This window comes from Lethenteron reissneri, chromosome 56, assembly GCF_015708825.2.
Source record: "Lethenteron reissneri isolate LAM-NWPU_2019-01 chromosome 56, ASM1570882v1, whole genome shotgun sequence".
NCBI classification, from domain to species: Eukaryota; Metazoa; Chordata; class Hyperoartia; order Petromyzontiformes; family Petromyzontidae; genus Lethenteron; species Lethenteron reissneri.
This window is the reverse complement of record NC_083834.1, coordinates 5,929,203-5,951,591: the sequence shown is the minus strand read 5'-3', so window position 1 is coordinate 5,951,591 and position 22,389 is coordinate 5,929,203. Positions and strand designations below refer to the sequence as shown.

Below are 22,389 nucleotides of genomic sequence, written 5' to 3'. Positions count from 1 at the left end.
GTGCCTCCGTAGTTGGGTAGCTGGAGCCCCCCTCCCTCCCCCCCTCCTTTTTTTTAATCCTTTATATTAAGTTCACTTGCGTGCTTGCTTGCGTGCTTACGACCGTGCAAATCTTTCGGTCGTGTTTTAACCCACTTCCCGTGATCCAATCGAGCTGACATTTTGCACACAGACTCGTTGTGTGTGACAATTAATTTTCGTGAAAAAAGAATTTCCAAAATTTGACACTGTTTAGGGAAAACAAATTAAATATTTAATTACCAATTGCTTAATGGTGGCAGGCAATCATCTGACCCATAGGTGGCAGCCATCTCAAGCCAGAGGACGAGAGGACTCTAGCCGCCACGCATATAAAGGATTTAGAGTGAAAAACTTTGTTTTTACGGGTTAATTTTTTTCACTATTGAAGCATCCTTTTTTTTTCTTTTTTTTATGATCAATGGAAACAAGAAGATGCTCGGTGTATTCGGCACTTTGCTTCGTTCATCATTTCGTAAAATTTTTTATTATGTTAATTTTTTAATTTTTTTAATTAAATTTACATTTTTGAAGCATACTTGGGGAACATCCCCCACTGCACCCCATGATTGACTTCTGCCTGCACGATACTCCACTGGAAGTCCACGTAGCGTGAGAGGTTCATCTTGTTCCTTGCCTCTTTCTTCGCCTCCCACCCTTCGTCCTTCCCTCCCTTTCTCCCTCCCTCCCCTCCCTCCCTCCCTCCCTCCCCTCCCTTCGCTGTGGCTGCCAGGGGATTGCCATTCAGAGAGGTTCTCAATTCCACACGGAGGAGCCGCTGCTGCTGCTGCTGCCGCGTATAAAAGTGTGGCGGTGTTGGTTGGCGGTTTGCGGAGACTTTGGCGATATCAACAGCACCTCGAGATTGCGATTTAGAGGACAGAGCCCGGGCGTTGGAGACTGCTCCCACCACCGCCTCCTCCTCCTCCTCGTTCCTCCTCCTCCTGTTCCACACCGCCCCCCCCTCCACCACTCCACTCCACTCCCGTCGGCTATTCATTGCAGCTCTCATTCTCTCGGGCGGAGGCCAGAGATAGGAGAGGCAGAGGAGTGGAGAGAGAGAGGAGGGGGAGAGAGCGAACGTAGACCACAGATTCAACGCAACTTTAGTGAGACACACAGGGAGGAGTGGAGAGAGAGACAGGGGAGAGATACAACGTAGACCACATATTCAACACGACTTTAGTGAGACACACACAGAGAGAGACAGGGGAGAGATACAACGTAGACCACAGATTCAACACAACTTTAGTGAGACACACAGAGAAAGAGAGAGAGAGAGAAGATATTTTAAAAAAAATATTTTTTCGTCGTTCTTGGCTTCAGCCGCGGGGTTGACGTTGCCGAGATGATCGGCTGTCGGTGCGTGAAGAGGAAGCGAGGGGAGTTCGCCCGTTAGGAGGAGGAGTGGGGGGGGGGTTCCGACTCGTCTAGCGGTCGTGACGGGCACCGCTGCTGTCATCAGCAGTTTGGGTGGTGGGTGGTGGTGGTGGGGGGGTCCCTGCGTCGTTTGGTGCTCAGCGAGGAGCGACACCGGCAAGAGTCACGAGTCACGACGCGGATCCATCCAGCTGACGGCACCGGTGAGTCCATTACACACACACACACAAAGACAAAGATCACCCGTGTAGGCTTAATAGATTGTAGGGGCAAGTGCTGTTAGTGCAGTTCAAAAGAAATTCGTTTTCAAATCTCTTCAAATAAACCTGATGATGTCATTTAAAAAGACAAAGATCATCCGTATAGCCTTCACAGACTGTTGAGGCAAGTGCTGTTAACGAGCACCTATGAAGGCCGGAACGGTACACGAGGGAGGTGGGTGGCCAGCACCACGCCCGGCCGCCTTTGTCTCCCCAGTGGCGATGTTTACGCACCGCGCTAGTACTAATTTCAGGCTGAGTCGACCTAGGGGACGCCCAGGACCGGTGCAGATAAATCGTCACCGGGGTTGCCGGTGAACGAGAATCGAAACTCGGGTGGGCGGATTGATAGTGCGGCACGCTAACCGCTGTGCCACCGCTCCCCCCACGCACACAACACACACACACGACACACACACAACACACACACGACACACAGAACACACACGACACACACACAACACACACACAACACACACACACAACACACACACAACACACACACAACACACACAACACATACACAACACACATACAACATACACACACCACACACACAACACACGACACACACACACAACACACACACACAACACACATACCAACACACACACACAACACACACACCACACAACACACACACAACACACACACACAACACACACAACACGACACACACACACAACACACACAACACACACACGACACACAACACACACGACACACACACAACACACACAACACACACACAACACACACACGACACACAGAACACAAACACAACACACACAACACACACAACACAACACACACACCACACACACACACGACACACACACACACACGACACACACACACAACACAACACACAAACACAACACACACACGACACACACACGGCACACAATCAAGTCCACAACTCAGACGAAATGTTGGTGTGCTCAGTTGGAAAACTTCTGTGCAATTTTGTCGGCGATGTTCGCCTTGCAAGTGGCAGATTGGATTCCGTCTCCCGCTCAGGGGTGCCTTGTTGGAACAATGAGGGCGATGCGCCAGCAGTAGCCCTAGCATGGGAATTGCAGGGGCTACGCTTTAACCTTTGCGCCGAAACGGCCGTGTTGAGCACTTAAGTTCTCTGTTTAACCCGTGAGTGTGTGTCTGTACGTGTGTGTGAGTGTGTGTCTGTACGTGAGTGTGTGTCTGTACGTGAGTGTGTGCGTGTGTGTGTGAGTGTGTGTCTGTACTGAGTGTGTGTCTGTAAGTGAGTGTGTGTCTGTACGTGTGTGTGTGTGCGTGTGTGTGAGTGTGTGTCTGTACGTGAGTGTGTGTCTGTACGTGTGTGTGATTGTGTGTCTGTACGTGAGTGTGTGTCTGTACGTGAGTGTGTGTCTGTACGTGAGTGGTGTGTCTGTACGTGTGTGTGTGTGTGCGGTGTGTGTGTCTGTACGTGTGTGTGTGTGCGTGTGTGTGAGTGTGTGTCTGTACGTGAGTGTGTGTCTGTACGTGTGTGTGATTGTGTGTCTGTACGTGAGTGTGTGTCTGTACGTGAGTGTGTGTCTGTACGTGAGTGTGTGTCTGTACGTGTGTGTGTGTGTGCGTGTGTGTGAGTGTGTGTCTGTACGTGAGTGTGTGTCTGTGCGTGTGTGTGAGTGTGTGTCTGTACGTGAGTGTGTGTCTGTACGTGTGTGTGAGTGTGTGTCTGTACGTGAGTCTGTGTCTTACGTGAGTGTGTGTCTGTACGTGTGTGTGTGTGCGTGTGTGTGAGTGTGTGTCTGTACGTGTGTGTGTGTGATACGTGGGGAGCGGTGGTGTAGCGGTTAGCGCGCTGCGCTACGAACCTGGCGACCCGGGTTCGATTCTCGCTCACGGCCAACAACCAGTGAGGATTATCTGAACCAGTCCCGGGCCTCCCCTAGGTCGACTCAGCCTCAAATGAGTACCTGGTGCGGTGTGTAAACATCGCCACTAGGGAGACAAAGGCGGTCGGGCGTGGTGCTGGCCACCCACCCCCTCGTGTACCGTTCCGGCCTTCATAGGTGCTCGCTAACAGCACTTGCCCCTACAGTCTGTTAAGGCTATATGGGGGATCTTTATCTTTGTGTGTGATAGGTGCTACTCGCTAACACCACTTGCCCCAACAGTCTGTGCAGGCTCTACGGGGGATCTTTGTCTATGTGTGTGTGTGTCCATGTGGGGAGCGGTGGCGGAACGATTAGCGCTACGCTACGCTACGAACCCGGCGACCCGTGTTCGATTCCCACTCACGGCCACCAACACCCAGTGACGATTCTATGAACCGGTCATGGACCTCTCCTAGGTCGACTCAGCCTAAAATGAGTATCTGGTGCGGTGTGTAAACATCGCCAATTGGGGCAGACGAAAGCGGCCGGGTGTGGTGCTGGCCACCCACCCCCTCGTGTGCCGTGCCGGCCTTCATCGGTGTCACTCGCTGACAGCACTTGCCCCGACAGCCTGTCAGTGTGTGCCGTGGCACGGCCGAGGCAGTCGCCTCTCAGGGGTGCCGCCGCATCGCCGATGATGACCGCTGGATGGGTACGGTGCGAAAGAATTTCACACACGCCCCGTCAATGGCATTGACATTTGACGGGTCCATCGGTGGGATTGCTAAACCGTTTCTTTGCCTCTTTACTTTTTAGCTTCCAAATACAAATAAATAAATATCGAAGCATTTTTAGCCTCGCTCAGTTGTTGGCACGTGTGGAAACTCCCCGTTTCTATGGCCGGGGACCGGTTCATCTAGTGTATGTTCGCGTGACGTATACAGGATGGATGTATAGCCTCCTCATTGCGTGCCGGGAGTCCTTTATTCAGCGGTAGTGTAACATTTGGAAATTCCACATTCCTCTGGCATGGATGTACCCCAATATGTAGGTGAAGCGGTGTTGCCCCATCAGTGCTTAGTGAGAGGGATGATGGCCCTGATGATGATGATGGTTGTTATAATGATTGTAATTACGATGGTGCTGATTCCTGAAGTTCATGATAATGAATGATGCAGCTGTTGCCGATACTGAAGATGATCGTGGTGATTGCGATTGAAATTATAACAATGCTGCTGCTGCTGATGATGATGAGTGGTGGTGGTGATGGTGATGGTGGCAATCGATGACGATGATGATCCTCACGACGGCGAAATGTTATCTCCCTCCCTCGCCTGGTATGCAGGAGATCGTGGGTTCGATCCCGACCCTGATGCGTGCATATTTGGACTTTGCGTGTCTCTCTTTCTCCCCGTGGCAGTGTGGATTTAAGTATTAAATATTTTATTTTATTTTACCAGGTAAGGCACCACTGAGCTGTGTGGCTCTTTTTTAAAAGCGACCTGGCCACAAATGATAGCCTCAACGAAGTGGCTTATCACGTGGAGATGTCTAGCAAGCAACCAAACACTCTAAACGCGTGTTGATGTTGATTCTCAATGTGTAGGGAAAAATCGGAGGACCCGGTTCGAAACATCCACGTGACCACGGGGAGAACACACGGACGTTCGATATGCAGGCGTCAGGGTAGGGATCGAACCGACGACCTCCTGTGTACCAAGCGAGGTAGTTAACATCTCACCACCGACATTGAATCAACACGCGTTTAGAATATGATCATGATGATGATGATAAGCCCACTTCATTGAGCTATCATCTGTGATAGGCCAGGCGGCTTACCGGTCAAAAACCAAAGAGCCGTAGAACTCAGCGGGCTTTAACGCTGAAAAAAAAAACACACAACAGTGCATTAAAAAAACGAGTTCAGTTTTGACATCGTTTCACATTTCGCGTGGAACGCGGGGGAGCTGCGTTTGTGAGCGAGGTCTCTGTAAATCAATCGAGGCGTGGTGCTTCACGCCCTCGATTCATCACTCCGAGGGCGTGGAGGGTGCCCAGCACAGGAACCTCGCTGTGCTGGGGCTAGGAGCAAGCCCGGTTCATTGCGTGGTACAGCAAAGGGTGGGTGGGGGGGTGGTTGACCTTGACCTCCCGGCCAGCAACACTGATGAATGTTGACCCCTCCACCACCCACACCACTCCCTCCTCTTCCTAGCACGCGTGGAAATTCTCCGGGTTAACCAACTCCCTCCCTCCCTGCCTCCCCCAGCACGCAGCGCTTTGCTCAATCCACTGCTGGATGAAGAGCTCCCAGTTCCATGTTGATGATGATGGGGGTGTGGGGGGGTGGCGGGGGGGGTGCATTTGTGAGATCATACTTCACCACGATTGGGGTAGAGCGTTGTTGGTGCAGTGGAACGCTCGCTGCCCTATGACCCCGGTGACCCGAGTTGGACTCCCAATCACGGCCAACACCGGTGACGACCAATATCGCCCCACCACGACCACTCCAGCAGCCCGCACTGACCAGAATGGTAAAGTATGGTCGAACAAACAACGTGCCTGACATGGCGTTGGGAGATCTACATCCAGCAAGGGGATTTACACTTATTTTGTTTTTGAAATCACAGTTTTAATTGTCATTATTGTTCGTCGTTAATATCTCATTCACAATCAACGTTTTTGGGTGTTGGATCGCGTTATTTATAAATGCGTCGTAACCCTCCACCACCCGACACGGCCAATCGGCAAAAAGTGTCACGTTGACAAAAGACAAAATAGTTCACTGCTTTAGCCCCACCGGTGTGTTGAAGCGTGAAACCACAACATTTACAATTTTTGAGTAGCACGACGTTTCGCTGGTAATTACATCCAGCATCATCGGGCAATTCGTGAACCACCGCACCGCTCGTCAGCCTCGTTACCGTTCGAGCGCGCTGACCGCTGCACCACCGCTCCTCTCACAATCGCATGCCATCTGTGTCATTTAACTTCATCGGAATGGGGTGGAGGGGGGGGGAAAGCAACGTTTGAGCAGCAGCATCACGATCACGATCACCGTCAATCACGGGGGCCGCACGCAATCGTGTGGGTAAACTCAACCGTGGCGCTAAACACACAGCAATACGACCGCACGCGCGCGCTCAGTGAATGAATGAAGACATTCCCCATGAGCACAATGCACAGCACCGGGTGTGGAGGGGGGGGGGGTGCAGAGAGAGAGGGGGGGGGTCGCGACGATGATTGGACCTCGCTCCGAGTGCCCTCTGGGCTCACAGCGCTGCGGGTTACACGTCGCGCCGCGCACACAATGCCCCCCTCTGTCCGTCAGGCTGATTGTCGGTGCGTCTGTCTGTCTGTCTGCTCAGTCTGTGTGTCTGTGTTCCGTCCGCTAGCCTGTCTGTGCGTCTCTGTCTCTGCCTCAGACTGTCCTGTCTGTCCGACCACCACTCAGTCTGTCCGTCTGTGTGTCAATCTGTCTGTCTGTCCATCAGTCAGTCTGTCCGTCTGTGTGTCAATCTGTATGTCTGTCCATCAGTCAGTCTGTCCGTCTGTGTGTCAATCTGTCTGTCTGTCCATCAGTCAGTCTGTCCGTTTGTGTGTAAATCTGTCTGTCTGTCCACCACTCAGTCTGTCCGTCTGTGTGTCAATCCGTCTGTCCCACCATCAGTCAGTCTGTCCGTCTGTGTGTCAATCTGTCTGTCCCACCATCAGTCAGTCTGTTCGTCTGTGTGTCAATCCGTCTGTCCCACCATCAGTCAGTCTGTCCGTCTGTGTGTCAATCTGTCTGTCCCACCATCAGTCAGTCTGTTCGTCTGTGTATCAATCCGTCTGTCCCACCATCAGTCAGTCTGTTCGTCTGTGTGTCAATCTGTCTGTCCCACCATCAGTCAGTCTGTTCGTCTGTGTGTCAATCTGTCTGTCTGTCCACCACTCAGTCTGTCCGTCTGTGTGTCAATCTGTTTGTCTGTCCACCACTCAGTCTGTCCGTCTGTGTGTCAATCTGTCTGTCCCACCATCAGTCAGTCTGTTCGTCTGTGTGTCAATCTGTCTGTCCCACCATCAGTCAGTCTGTTCGTCTGTGTGTCAATCTGTCTGTCCCACCATCAGTCAGTCTGTCCGTCTGTGTGTCAATCTGTCTGTCTGTCCACCACTCAGTCTGTTCGTCTGTGTGTCAATCTGTTTGTCTGTCCACCACTCAGTCTGTCCGTCTGTGTGTCAATCCGTCTGTCTGTCCACCACTTAGTCTGTCCGTCTGTGTGTCATTTTTTACGTCTGTCTGCCTATCACTCAGTCTGCCCGCCTACACACCCCATGTGTCGGTTTCTCCGTCCACTACTCAGTCTGTCCGTCTGTGTGTCAATCTGTCTGTCTATCCACTACTCAGTCTGTCCGTCTGCGCATGCATCTGTCTCTCCGTCCATCACTCAGCGTGGTGCTGGCCACCCACGCCCTCTTGCCCCAACAGTCTGTTGAGGCTACATGGGGGATCTTTGTCTCTGTGAGCAGCGTGGAACAGACATCGTCACGTCCACAACGGTGTCCAATCACCGCACTGCAGGTCACGCATCTCGCTCATTCACCCGCCCACCCACTCACCCGGTCACTCATTCACTCACCCACCCCGCTCGCCCAATCGTTCGCTCACTCATTCATACGCCCACTCACTCACCCAGTCACTCATTCACTCACCTACCCCGCTCGCCCAATCGTTCGCGCACTCATTCACCCACCCACTCACTCACCCGGTCACTCATTCACTCACCTACCCCGCTCACCCAATCGTTCGCGCACTCATTCACTCGCCCACTCACTCACCCAGTCACTCATTCACTCACCTATCCCGCTCGCCCAATCGTTCGCTCACTCATTCACTCGCCCACTCACTCACCCAGTCACTCATTCACTCACCCACCCCGCTCACCCAATCGTTCGCGCACTCATTCACTCGCCCACTCACTCACCCAGTCACTCATTCACTCACCCACCCCGCTCACCCAATCGTTCGCTCACTCATTCACTCGCCCACCCACTCACCCAGTCACTCATTCACTCACCCACCCCGCTCGCCCAATCGTTCGCTCACTCATTCACACGCCCACTCACTCACCCGGTCACTCATTCACTCACCTACCCCGCTCGCCCAATCGTTCGCGCACTCATTCACCCACCCACCCACTCAATCGCCCATTCACCCACCTAACCCCCCACTCACGCACCATCTCACTGACTCACTCGCTCACCCCATTCCCACGCACTCATTGAACCGCTCAGCCACCCACTCACCACACTGCAGCTCGCTCCTCTTACTGCTTAGTCCCTGACACCGCTCCACTTTGCAATGCTTCTACTCCCACCACCACCAACATCGTCTCGTCGTCCCGTTCCCCAAGTTCTTACAACAACTTTGCTCAACCCCATCGGTACCTCATTTGCCAGTAAAAAATATGATAATTGGTTTTTTACCCTTTTATCTGGCAACAAAACTGACACCTTTTTTTAGTAGTGCGACTTTTGGCGTCATCTGGTCCAACACCATGTGAGACTAGGCTCTAAGGAAAGCTGTCTCGGGTGTGGACCAATCAACTTCAAGGACAGTGCATACATTATCAGAGTTATGTTTTTTGTTTGCATTATGGCTACAGGTATTGCGGTCTATGCAAACATGACTCCTCGTAAAAAAGGTGTCAGTTTTGTTGCCAGATAAAAGGGTAAAAAAACCAATGATCAACTTTGCTCAACTTAATCAAACGTGTGACACCCCAATCCATCACACCTTCAACAGCGCTGCTTGTTGCTGACCGCTTGGTGTGTTTGGCGGGGGGGGGTGCGTTGGGCACCGTGTGAGCTTATCAATTGTAACTTAAACGAACAAAAAAACCCCATCTAGGATTGGGTTGACGATGGGTTGCTGCTGCTGATGATTCTGCCGCTGATGATGCTGCTGATGATGCTGGTGCTGATGCTGCTGCTGATGATGCTGGTGCTGCTGCTGCTGCTGCTGCTGATGATGATGCTGCTGCTGCTGATGATGATGCTGCTGATGATGATTCTGCTGCTGATGCTGCTGATGCTGCTGATGATGTTGCTGCTGCTGATGATGCTGCTGCTGATGATGCTGGTGCTGCTGATGCTGCTGATGATGATGCTGATGATGATGCTGCTGATGATGCTGCTGATGATGATGATGATGCTGCTGATGATGCTGCTGCTGATGATGCTGCTGATGATGTTGCTGCTGCTGATGCTGATGATGATGCTGCTGATGATGCTGCTGCTGCTGATGATGCTGCTGCTGATGTTGCTGATGATGATGCTGCTGCTGATGATGCTGCTTCTGATTCTGCTGCTGCTGATGATGCTGCTGCTGCTGCTGCTGATGATGCTGCTGCTGATGCTGCTGCTGATGATGATGATGCTGCTGCTGATGATGCTGCTGCTGCTGATGCTGCTGCTAATGATGATGCTGATGCTGCTGCTGCTGATGATGATGCTGCTGCTGCTGATTCTGCTGCTGCTGCTGCTACTGCTGCTGATGCTGCTGCTGATGCTGCTGCTGATAACGCTGCTGCTGCTGATTCTGCTGCTGATGCTGCTGATGATGCTGCTGCCGCTGATGATGATGCTGCTGCTACTGCTGCTGATGATGCTGCTGATGATACTGCTGCTGATGCTGCTGCTGATAACGCTGCTGCTGATGCTGCTGCTGCAGCTGCTGATTCTGCTGCTGATGATGATGATGCTGCTGATGATGCTGCTGCTGATGCTGCTGCCGCTGATGATGATGCTGCTGCTGGAGATGATGATGCTGCCAATGATAAAGATGCTGCTGATGATGATTCTGCTGCTGCTGATGCTGCTGATGATGATTCAGCTGCTGCTGCTGATGCTGATGCTGCTGCTGCTACTGCTGATGCTGCTGATGATGCTGCTGCTGATGCTGCTACTGCTGCTGATGCTGCTGCTGATGATGATGCTGCTGCTGATGATGCTGCTGCTGATGATGCTGCTGCTGATGCTGCTGCTGCTGATTCTGCTGATGCTGCTGCTGCTGCCAATGGCTGCACGGTGCAGGCCTGCACTGGTATAAACACATTCGTCGGAGGCTTAGGCATCTGTTGAACTTCACGGTTCAGTCCGTGTGAACCCAAGAGACGAAAAACCGCCCTCCTCCACAAAGACGTCCCCCCCCACCACCAACCCATCCCACCCCCGGGTCTCACACCATTATCCCAGGCGCCACGATTTAACCTCCCCCTTTGTTCTGCATGGAGTTTGGGATATTCCAATGGGACACGCGGTCACAGGGGGTGTGTGTGGGTGGGTGTGTGGGTGGGTGGGTGTGGGGGCTGCTACGATTTGCAGTGTTCCCACAGCCGCGTTATTGCCATCACCGTTGCTGAGTCATACCCGTTTGTGAGTGGATCAGTCCATTTCTAGATTTGAAGCTTTCGTGACTGCAAGGATTCATATACTCTCTTAGTTCTTTCGGTAAAGTCACGTGGGTAAAAAAATGAATTAAAATTTAATACAAATAAAATAAAAACTCACGACGTTTCGGAGGCAACACAAGTCTCCGTCATCAGGTGGAACCATCACAGCCAGATTTGCTGCATCAAGTGGCTGTGACGGTCCCACCTGATGACGGAGACTTGTGTTGCCTCCGAAACGTCGTGATTTTTATTTAATTTTTTATAAATTTTTATTAATTTTTTTACCTACATGGTGACTTTACCGAAAGAACTAAGAGTATGGATCAGTCCACTTTGCTCATCGTACCCCTCTGGATTCAGGGGTGGGTGGTGGATGTCGTGCCGGGTCGTACCATTCAGCTCAAATTAGGGGGGGGGGGGGGGGTGCAGATGATTGAATTGCAAATGTCCCGACTTTTAATGTGTGTTATGAAGAAGGCCCATTGGCCGAAACGTCGCCTATCGTATGTTATTTTTGACGTTGACGAACGCAGAAGGAAAATAATAAAATAATAAAAATGAAACAGACTCTGTCTTCCCGACAGACCTGTTCTCCACCTGAAGACGGCTGCTTGCGTTGTGGCCGAAACGTCGTGAGAATTATTTTATTATGTTTTATTTTTATTATTTTATTATTTCCCTTCTACGTGACTTTACCGAAAGAACCAAGAAGACAGCAGGCAGTGGTTAAAGTGGCTGTCGAATATTGAGCGGTGGCAATTGGTGGTGGGTCTCCCCTAGGTCGACTCAGCCTGAACATCGCGACGCGTGGTGTTGTTGACGGGTGCTTCAGCGCAATTAACCTCGCACGCATTCTGCGCTCGCTAATGACGCTTTTCCTCTCTTAAGAGACCCGCCATGGGAATGTGGAATTTCCACCACTTCCTCATCGGGCCACCAGACAGAGACGGGCAACATCTCACGCTTGTTTGAGTCTTGATATACTTTGACTTTTTAGCGAGTATAAATCTGAATTGTACGATCGTTCCATACGCAGATAAACTTAATTTCTACTCGCTTTATACTACCCGGCTTCGCCCGGGACTTGGATTCTTATTCATATTCTTAGGTTTTTTCGGTAAAGTCACGTAGGTAAAACATTAAAATTAATAAAAGTAAAATAAAATAAAATTCACGACGTTTCGGAGGCAACACAAGCTTCCGTCTTCAGGTGGAACCGTCACAGCCACGACATTTGTATCAAGTAAATGAGAGATTACAAGAGCTACCACTCCGTTTATATAATGGTTGGAGAGGGGGGGTAAGGGCCAAGTACGGCACACTTTTATTAATATGGTAAGGTGAGGCTTAAGAGGGTGAGCCTTTGTTATGGAGAGGTACGGTTTGTGACTAAGCCTGGCCTACATAACAATAGTGTGAAAAAAGAAACAAGCCTGGCTGTCTATCAATAACCTGTAATAGTTGTCTGTCAAATAAGATTGGCTAAATAAGTGTAGTTAAATCTTTTTTGCATGGTTAATCACATCTTTCCAATGATTACTCAGTTTGTAACCCTCATCACGGTTGAAATTATGTCTGTGTTTGTATATTTGGATGGCTTCGTGTACAAACCTTTGATGGTAGCCAGGAGGTTTGCAGAGAACCTTGGTCTTGTCTTGTATGAATACATCAAAGGGTGGGGGGGGGGGGGTCCGTGACGTCAGCAGGCACACTGCGTGACGTCAGCAGGCACACTGCGTGACGTCAGCAGGCACACTGCGTGACGCTGCCGCCTGCGGGTGACATCACAGATGTGACGTCACCGCTCACTTGCCGTGCAAAATATATCCATTGTTGAGCCCCCCCCCCCCTCCCTTCCCAAAATACAAAAGTGAATTTTTATACTTTTTGCATTGTGTACAGTCTGGAAGCTACCCACATGCCAAATTTCAAGTTTCTTGCATGTCGGGAAGTATGGTTAAACATTTCGAGCAGACACACACATTCACAAATTTCCATTTTTAAATCCTTTATATTAAGTTCGCTTGCTTGCTTGCTTACGACCGTGCAAATCTTTCGGTCGTTTTTTAACCCACTTTTCGTGATCCAATCGAGCTGACATTTTCCACACAGACTCGTTGTGCGTGACAATGAATGTTCGTGAAATTTTTGTTTCCAAAATTTTACACTTTTTAGGACAAAAATATTATATTTAATTACCAATTGCTTAATTATGCAATGCAATCATCTGACCCATAGGTGGCAGCCATCTCAAGCCAGAGGACGAGAGGACTCTAGCCGCCACGCATATAAAGGATTTATAGTGAAAAACTTTGTTTTTACGGGTTATACTTGTTTTATCGATAGATATAAGTAAAAATTCTCATTATTGTTTACGACCATTCTCCACAGGGTTGCCGGGCTCACTCTCCGTGATCGTGTGAGGAGCTCGGTAAGCCGGGACAGGCTCCGAGTCGAGCCACCGGAGCGAGTTCAGGTGGTCCGGTCCACCAGGTAAGGCTGCCACCACCACCACCACTGGTAGACTCTACCTGGAACTGTAGCAGCAGCAGCAGCAAGGTAACACTGGGGGAAGATCCCGGGGCAGGCCCAGGACACAGCTGCCCGCGGTGGGACGATGAGCGAGAGTCTGTGTATAGTGTAGTGTATAGTAGTGTATAGTAGTGTATAGTGTAGTGTATAGTGTATAGTAGTGTATAGTGTAGTGTATAGTAGTGTATAGTGCAGTGTATAGTAGTGTATAGTGTAGTGTATAGTAGTGTATAGTGTAGTGTGTAGTGTAGTGTATAGTGTAGTGTAAAGTGTAGTGTATAGTAGTGTATAGTGTAGTGTATAGTGTAGTGTATAGTGTGTAGTGTAGTGTATAGTGTAGTGTATAGTGTAGTGTGTAGTGTAGTGTATAGTAGTGTATAGTGTAGTGTATAGTGTAGTGTATAGTGTAGTGTATAGTAGTGTATAGTGTAGTGTATAGTGTAGTGTATAGTGTATAGTGTAGTGTAGTTTAGTGTATAGTAGTGTATAGTGTAGTGTATAGTGTAGTGTATAGTGTAGTGTATAGTAGTGTATAGTGTAGTGTAGTGTATAGTGTAGTGTATAGTGTAGTGTATAGTGTAGTGTATAGTGTAGTGTATAGTGTAGTGTATTGTAGTGTATAGTAGTGTATAGTGTAGTGTATAGAAGTGTATAGTGTAGTGTATAGTAGTATATAGTGTAGTATATAGTAGTGTATAGTGTAGTGTATAGTGTAGTGTATTGTAGTGTATAGTAGTGTATAGAGTAGTGTATAGAGTAGTGTATAGAAGTGTATAGTGTAGTGTATAGTGTAGTGTATTGTAGTGTATAGTGTAGTGTATAGTGTAGTGTATAGTGTAGTGTATAGTGTAGTGTATAGTGTAGTGTCTTGTAGTGTATAGTGTAGTGTATAGTGTAGTGTATTGTAGTGTATAGTGTAGTGTATAGTGTAGTGTATAGTGTAGTGTGCGTGTCTCTCTCCGTGGTGAGATGTTAACTACCTCACCTGGTACACAGGAGGGCGTGGGTTCGATCCCGACCCTGAGGCCTGCTGCTGTACATTTGGAGTTTGTGTGTGTCTCTCTCTCCCCGTGGTGAGATGTTAATTACCTCGCCTGGTACACAGGATGTCGTGGGTTCGTACCCGACTCCAACGCCTGCTGCTGTATATTTGGAGTTTGCGTGTCTCTCTCTCTCTCCCCGTGGTCGCGTGGATTTTTCTCCGGGTCCTCCGGTTTTTCCCTCCGCATTTTGAATCCACATCACCACGCGTTCAGAGTTATTGGCTGATATTCATGTCCACACGATGAGCCACTTCTTTGAGACTATCACTTGTGATGGGCAGCTCAGTGGGACATTACCTGGTAAAATAAAACTAGTTTAGTTTGATTAATTTCAGTGTGTTTATTGATTTTACCTTACTGTGTACAATAATGGTACAATATATCCAAAGTTCGTTAAATACCTAAACAAATCTTCTTAGTTCTTTCGGTAAAGTCACGTAGAAGGGGAAAATAATAAATAAATAAAACATAATAAAATAATTCTCACGACGTTTCGGCCACAACGCAAGCAGCCGTCCTCAGGTGAAGAACAGGTCTGTCGGAAAGACAGCGTCTGAATGAAACACCACCAGGCTTGGAAGCGTATATTTAAGCTGGGTTGGAGGGGGAAGAGAGTTGTGGCCGAAACGTCGTGAGAATTATTTTATTGTGTTTTATTTTTATTATTTTATTATCTCCCATCTACGTGACTTTACCGAAAGTACCAAGAAGATGAATCCCTGCAGTCACGAAAGCTTTAAATCGAGATACCTAAACAAAGTTTTGTCGAATGTAGGCATATCGAGGTGTTTACTGCGCAGTATACATTTTTATTTTGTAAACTCGGAATGGAATGCGCCCTGCAACCTCCAAGGGATCAACTCCCGACAGCCGTGCTCGTCCACAGCAACGTGGAATGTCCCTCCTCCCGCCTCCCCAACAACAACCGATGTAGCAGGTGAAGACCTTGAACACGAGAGAGGTGGGAGGGTGGTGGTGGTGGGGGGGAGTGGGCGAGTAAGGAGAGCCCCACCAGCCCTCAAAAAAACAAACTCGCCGTGGCTGAATTTGATGGAAAAACAAACCCACGAATTTTTCGATTTAAAGCTTTCGTGACTGCAGGGATTCATCTTCTTGGTTCTTTCGGTAAAGTCACGTAGAAGGGAAATAAGACAATAATAAAAATAAAACATAATAAAATAATTCTCACGACGTTTCGGCCACAACGCAAGCAGCCGTCCTCAGGTGAAGACCAGGTCACCTGGAGGAGGAGGATGGGGTGGTGATGGGTGGGACGCGTGGTGTGCAGGGAGGAGGAGGAGGGTGGGGTAGTGATGGGTGGGACGAGTGGTGTGTAGGGGGGAGGAGGGGGAGTGGTGATAGGTGGGACGAGTGGTGTGCGGGGAGGAGGAGGAGGATGGGTGGTGATGGGTGGGACGAGTGGTGTGTAGGGGGGAGGAGGAGTGGTGATGGGTGGGACGAGTGGTGTGCAGGGAGCAGGAGGAGGATGGGGTGGTGATGGGTGGGACGAGTGGTGTGTAGGGAGGAGGAGGAGGAGGATGTGGTGGTGATGGGTGGGACGCGTGGTGTGTAGGGAGTAGGAGGAGGATGGGGTGGTTATGATAATGATGGTGGTGGTGGTGATGGTGATGGTAGTGATGGTGATGATGATGGTGGTGATGATGATGGTAGCGATGATAATGGTGATGATGGTGATGATGATGGTAGCGATGATGAGACTGGGAATGTCAGACAAAGTTGCAGGGCACAGCAGGAGGAAGGCAGCGATGGCACATTGGTTGTGATGCCCCAAGATTCTGTTTCAACGTTCGCGGAATGTTCCACGCAACTCCATCCCACAAGCTCACAACTCGCAAGCTTCTCACAGCGAGCAGTGCACCACCCAGTGTGAGACAGCGACCCAGACTCAAGATGCCACACAACCGCCAGACAATCGAGCCAAAGATTGTTGTCTATATAGATATACAATGGAAATGTGTGAATGTGTGTGTCTGTTCGAAATGTTTAGCATACTTCCCGACATGCAATAAAACTTGAAATTTGGCATGCGGGTAGCTTCCACACTGTACACATTGCGGGACCGTGGGTTTCTATGTGGCACCATGGGTCTCTATGTGGGACCACGTGTCTCTATTTGGCACCACGTGTCTCTATTTGGGACCACGTGTCTCTATGTAGAACCATGGTTCTCTATGCGGGATCATGGGTATCTATGCGGGACCTGCACATGTTGAGTTTGCATGTTGCACCTCCCCGTGGTGGTCGCGTGCATTTATCTTCGGGTCCTCCGGTTTTTCCCCCTCCACATTTAGAATCAACGTCACGCGGTTCAAGGTTATTTGGGGGCTGCAATAAATGTCCACGCCATGACGATGACGATGATGATAGCAGTCGCTTTGTCGGGCTGCCACGTGTGATGACCGGGTGGCTTAGAAAACACGGGCTTCAATGCAGCTCAGTGTGCCTTAGCTAGCCTGGTGAAATAAAACACGAAAAACTAGATTTGAAGCTTTCGTGACTGCAAGGATTCATATTCTTAGGTTTTTTTCGGTAAAGTCACGTAGGTAAAAAATTAAAATTAATAAAAGTAAAATAAAATAAAAATCACGACGTTTCGGAGGCAACACAAGCTTCCGTCTTCAGGTGGAACCGTCACAGCACGATTGCTGTTTCAAGTAAGAGAGATTCCAAGAAAACCAGTATATATACAAGGACTGATTTCTTGTAATTTATCTCACTTGATACAGCAATCGTGCTGTGACGGTTCCACCTGAAGACCGAAGTTTGTGTTGCCTCCGAAACGTCGTGATTTTTATTTTCTTTTTATTTTACTTTTATTAATTTGATTGTTTTACATACCTGACTTTACCGAAAAAACCTAAGAATATGAATACAAAAAAAACTGTTCGATAGTTGAGTTGAATCGCTTCGTTTGACACGTAGGCTTTTCGCGAGCAATGTTATTCGTAATAAAGGTTTGTGGGTTTGACGGTGTAAGTGTAAATGTTGCGTCGTAACCCTCCACCGCCCGATACAGCCAGTAAGGTGTGTCACGTAAACATCGCGACAATTAGATACTAGTGTAGTGTATAGTGTAGTGTATAGTGTAGTGTAAAGTGTAGTGTATAGTGTCATGTATAGTGTAGTGTGTAGTGTATAGTGTAGTGTATAGTGTAGTGTATAGTGTAGTGTATAGTGTATAGTGCAGTGTATAGTGTAGTGTATAGTGTAGTGTTTAGTGTAGTGCATGGGGTAGTGTATAGTGTAGTGTATAGTGTAGTGTATAATGTAGTGTATAATGTAGTGTATAGTGTATAGTGTAGTGTATAGTGTAGTGTATAATGTAGTGTATAGTGTAGTGTATAGAGTAGTGTATAATGTAGTGTAGTGTATAGTGTAGTATACTTCAGCCCACCGGTGCGTCGGAGAGCAAACCCACAACATCCACGACTTGAACACGACCTTTCAACGCTAATTACGCCTATCATCATCATCATCCCCCAATTTCTTTTACCAGAACAACTCCGTCCAACACCTTGCGTGTCCGCCCCTGCGTATCTGCGTCTCACTCACGCAGCGCCACGATGGAGCCTCGTGACAGCCACGGACGCGCTCCGGCACAACAAAGACGAGACACGCCACATCACCACCATCACCACCATCACCATCGCCTACTGCCGCTGCTTCTCGTTCTCCTCGTCGCCCTCTGGGTGTGCCCCACCCCGAGCCGCGCCGATATCTTCTGGCACAAGACGCGCGTTCCGCTGGTGCGAGACCTGCGGGTCGTGCCGCTTGATCCGTCGGACTTCGGAGCTCCAGCCACGCCGCGTGCCGCCTGCGGCCCCGTGGCCTCCCTGGCGTGCCGCCCCCCCTCGCCCTGGTGGCAGCAACACCCCGCCGGGCCCGCCGGTGGTGACGGTGGTGGCGCTGTGGATGTCGACTTTCTGCAGCAGCTGCAAGAGCAGTTGTCGTACGAGACGGTGGGTGGGTACGATCGTGAGTGAGTGTGTGTGAGTGTCAGTGTAGCGGTTAGCGCTGCGACACCTGGCGACCCCGGGTTCGTTTCCCCGCTCACGGCCAATATCGGTGACGATTATCTGAACCGGTGCTGGGCCTCCCCTAGGTCGACTCAGCCTCGAATGAGTACCCGGTGCGGTGTGTAAACATTGTGCCACTGGGGAGACAAAGGCGGCCGGGCGTAGTGCTGGCCACCCACCCCCTCGTGTGCCGAGCACCTATGAAGGCCAGAACGGTACACGAGGGGGTGGGTGGCCAGCACCACGCCCGGCCGCCTTTGTCTCCCCCAGTGGCGATGTTTACACACCGAATCAGGTACGCATTTGGGGCTGAGTCGACCTAGGGGAGGCCCAGGACCGGTTCAGATAATCGTGTTGGCCGTGAGCAAGAATCGAACCCGTGTCGTCGGGTTCATAGCGCAGCGTAGCGCTAACCGCTACACAACACACACAGACACACAAACAGACAGCCACACACACAGACACACACACAGACACACAGACACACACACAGACACACACACATCCACACACACAGCCACACAGACACACAGCCACACAGACACACACAGACACACACACAGACACAGCCACACACACAGACACACACAGACACACACACAGACACACATACTCACACACACACAGCCACACACACAGCCACACACACTCACACACACACAGCCACACATACAGACACACACAGCCACACACACACAGCCACACACACAGCCACACACACAGACACACACACAGCCACACACACAGACACACACACACAGACACACACACAGCCACACACACAGCCACACACACAGCCACACACACAGCCACACACAGCCACACAACCACACACACAGACACACACTCACGGTTAAACAGAGAACTGAAGTGACTCAACACGGACCGTGTCGGGTGGTTGGTAGCCACCGTGAGCGCGAATGGAACTCGCTCACCCCCCCCTCCCTCCCCTCCCTCCCCGCAGGTCTACGACAACGGCACCCGCACGCTCACCCAGGTGGCCATCGACGGCCTCGACACCCGCGGCCCGGCCCCGCGTCCACCCCGCCGCCGTCCCCGCCGCCAGATCTACGGCACGGACGGACGCTTCACCATCGCGGCGGACGGCTTCGCCCAGCGGCACCCCTTCTCGGCGGCGGTGCGCCTCTCCACGGGCTGCACGGGCGTGCTGGTGTCGGACCGCCACGTGCTCACGGCCGCGCACTGCGTGCACGACGGCCGCGACTACGTCAAGGGGGCACGTCGGTTGCGCGTCGGCTTCCTCAAGCGGCGCTCGGCGGGGCCGGACGAACGGCGTGGAGGCGGCGGGGGCGGCCGCGGCGGAGGCCGGGAGAAAAAGGGGAAGACCGGCGGCCGCGGCGGGGAAGGCCGCCCCGACCGCTCGCGGCGGCAGCAGCAGCCACTCGACAAGGCGAGCTTCAGGTGGTCGCGCGTGCGTCGCACGCACCTACCCAAGGGTTGGATCCGCCCGGCGCAGTCGCAGTCGCCCGGCGGTAACGTCGCGGGCGCCGGCATGGACTACGACTACGCGGTGGTCGAGTTGAGGCGCCCGCACGACCGTCGCTTCATGGAGTTGGGCGTGAGCCCCCCGGCGGGTCGGTTGCCCGCCGGACGACGCCTCCACTTTTCGGGCTTCGACGACGACCGTCCGGCGAGCCTCGTGTACCGCTTCTGCGCCGTGGCGGAGGAAAGCGCTGAGTTGACGTACCAGCGGTGCGACGCGCGACCAGGATCGAGCGGCTCGGGCGTGTACCTGCGTCTGCGCGATGCCGCTAAGCGTCGCTGGACCCGCAAGGTTGTTGGGGTGTTCTCGGGCCACCAGTGGGTGGAAGTGGGGGGCGAGGCGGGCGAGGCGATGGCCCAAGACTTCAACGTGGCCGTGAGGATCACGGCACTCAAGTTCGCGCAGATTTGCTACTGGGTGAAGGGGAACTACGCCGACTGCAGGGATGGGTGATTGGTGGTGGGGGCGGTGGTGGGCGGTGGTGGTGGTGGGCGATGGGGTGATGGGGAATGGTGTGATGATGATGGTGATGGCCGATGATGGTGATGATGATGGTGATGATGATGGTGATGATGATGGTAATGATGGTGATGATGGTGATGATGAGGATGATGATGGACGATGATGATGCGCGATGATAATGATGGCCGATGATGGTGGTGATGATGGTGATGATGATGATGGTGATGATGATGGTAATGATGGTGATGATGGTGATGATGAGGATGATGATGGACGATGATGATGCGCGATGATAATGATGGCCGATGATGGTGATGATGGGCATGGTGATGATGATGGTGATGATGATGAGCATGGTGATGATGATGGTGATGATGATGGTGATGATGATGGCAATGATGATGGTGATGATGATGGTGATGATGGGCATGGTAATGATGATGGTGATGATGGGCATGGTGATGATGATGGTGATGATGGACATGGTAATGATGATGATGGTGATGATGAGGATGATGGTGAGCGATGATGATGATGGGCGATGATGATGATGGGCGATGATGCTGGACAATGATAATGATGGACGACGATGATGATGATAATGGGCGATGATGATGGTGATGGGCTATGGTTATAGTCGTTGAGGATAATGACGGTGGCCGATGAAGAGGATGATGATGATGATGGGTGAGAGCCGATGGCACAGGTATCGAGATTGGTCGCCCTGGAATTTTTTAAAATGTTTAATTAATCACTGATGAGTACTAAGAGGTCGAGGAGAGGCTGCTGTCTCTGTGTGCGACGAATCGGTGGCGGAGGTCAAGTTGCAGGTCGACTACGAGGTCGACTTGCAGGTTGACTACCAGGTCGACTACGAGGTCGACTTGCAGGTTGACTACGAGGTCAACTTGCAGGTCGACTTGCAGGTCGACTACGAGGTCGACTACGAGGTCGACTACGAGGTCGACTACCAGGTCGACTTGCAGGTCGACTGCGAGGTTGACTACAAGGTCGACTACGAGGTCGACTTGCAGGTCGACTACCAGGTCGACTTGCAGGTCGACTACGAGGTCGACTACAAGGTCGACTTGCAGGTCGACTTGCAAGTCGACTACGAGGTCGACTTGCAGGTCGACTACCAGGTCGACTTGAAGGTCGACTTGAAGGTCGACTACCAGGTCGACTTGCAGGTCGACTACGAGGTCGACTTGAAGGTCGACTACCAGTTGACTTGCAGGTCGACTTGCAGGTCGACTACCAGGTCGACTTGCAGGTCGACTACGAGGTCGACTACGAGGTCGACTTGCAGGTCGACTGCGAGGTCGACTTGCAGGTCGACTACCAGGTCGGCTTGCAGGTCGACTACGAGGTCGACTATGAGGTCGACTTGCACGTCGACTACCAGGTCGACTACCAGGTCGACTTGCAGGTCGACTACCAGGTCGACTACGAGGTCGACTTGCAGGTCGACTACGAGGTCGGCTACAAGGTCGACTACGAGGTCGACTTGCAGGTCGACTACGAGGTCGACTTGCAGGTCGACTACCAGGTCGACTTGCAGGTCGACTTGCAGGTCGACTACGAGGTCGACTTGCAGGTCGACTACGAGGTCGACTACGAGGTCGACTTGCAGGTTGACTACCAGGTCGACTTGCAGGTCGACTACGAGGTCGACTTGCAGGTCGACTACGAGGTCGACTACGAGGTCGACTTGCAGGTTGACTACGAGGTCGACTTGCAGGTTGACTACCAGGTCAACTACCAGGTCGATTACGAGGTCGACTACAAGGTCGACGTGCAGGTCGACTTGCAGGTCGACTACGAGGTCGACTACTAGGTCGACTTGCAGGTCGACTACGAGGTCGACTTGCAGGTCGAC

At 51.1% G+C, this 22,389-nt stretch overlaps 1 protein-coding gene across 6 annotated transcripts; it reads left to right on the top strand.

Annotated features, from left to right (window-relative positions):
- The first annotated feature begins 1,478 nt into the window (after positions 1 to 1,478).
- LOC133357081 (serine protease 23-like) lies at positions 1,479 to 21,554 on the top strand. 6 transcript variants are annotated; one of them, XM_061574855.1, is made up of 6 exons: positions 1,521 to 1,601; positions 5,106 to 5,224; positions 7,968 to 8,060; positions 13,324 to 13,425; positions 18,085 to 18,487; positions 19,509 to 21,553. In XM_061574855.1, the coding sequence occupies exons 5-6, from the start codon at positions 18,092 to 18,094 to the stop codon at positions 20,499 to 20,501; spliced, it is 1,389 nt and encodes a 462-aa protein (XP_061430839.1). In that variant the 5' UTR covers positions 1,521 to 1,601; positions 5,106 to 5,224; positions 7,968 to 8,060; positions 13,324 to 13,425; positions 18,085 to 18,091; the 3' UTR covers positions 20,502 to 21,553. The 6 variants fall into 6 exon arrangements, with proteins under 6 accessions (XP_061430837.1, XP_061430836.1, XP_061430839.1 ...); XM_061574854.1 differs by lacking the exon at positions 7,968 to 8,060; XM_061574857.1 differs by lacking the exons at positions 1,521 to 1,601; positions 5,106 to 5,224 and adding an exon at positions 6,011 to 6,033.
- Positions 21,555 to 22,389: the final 835 nt, after the last annotated feature.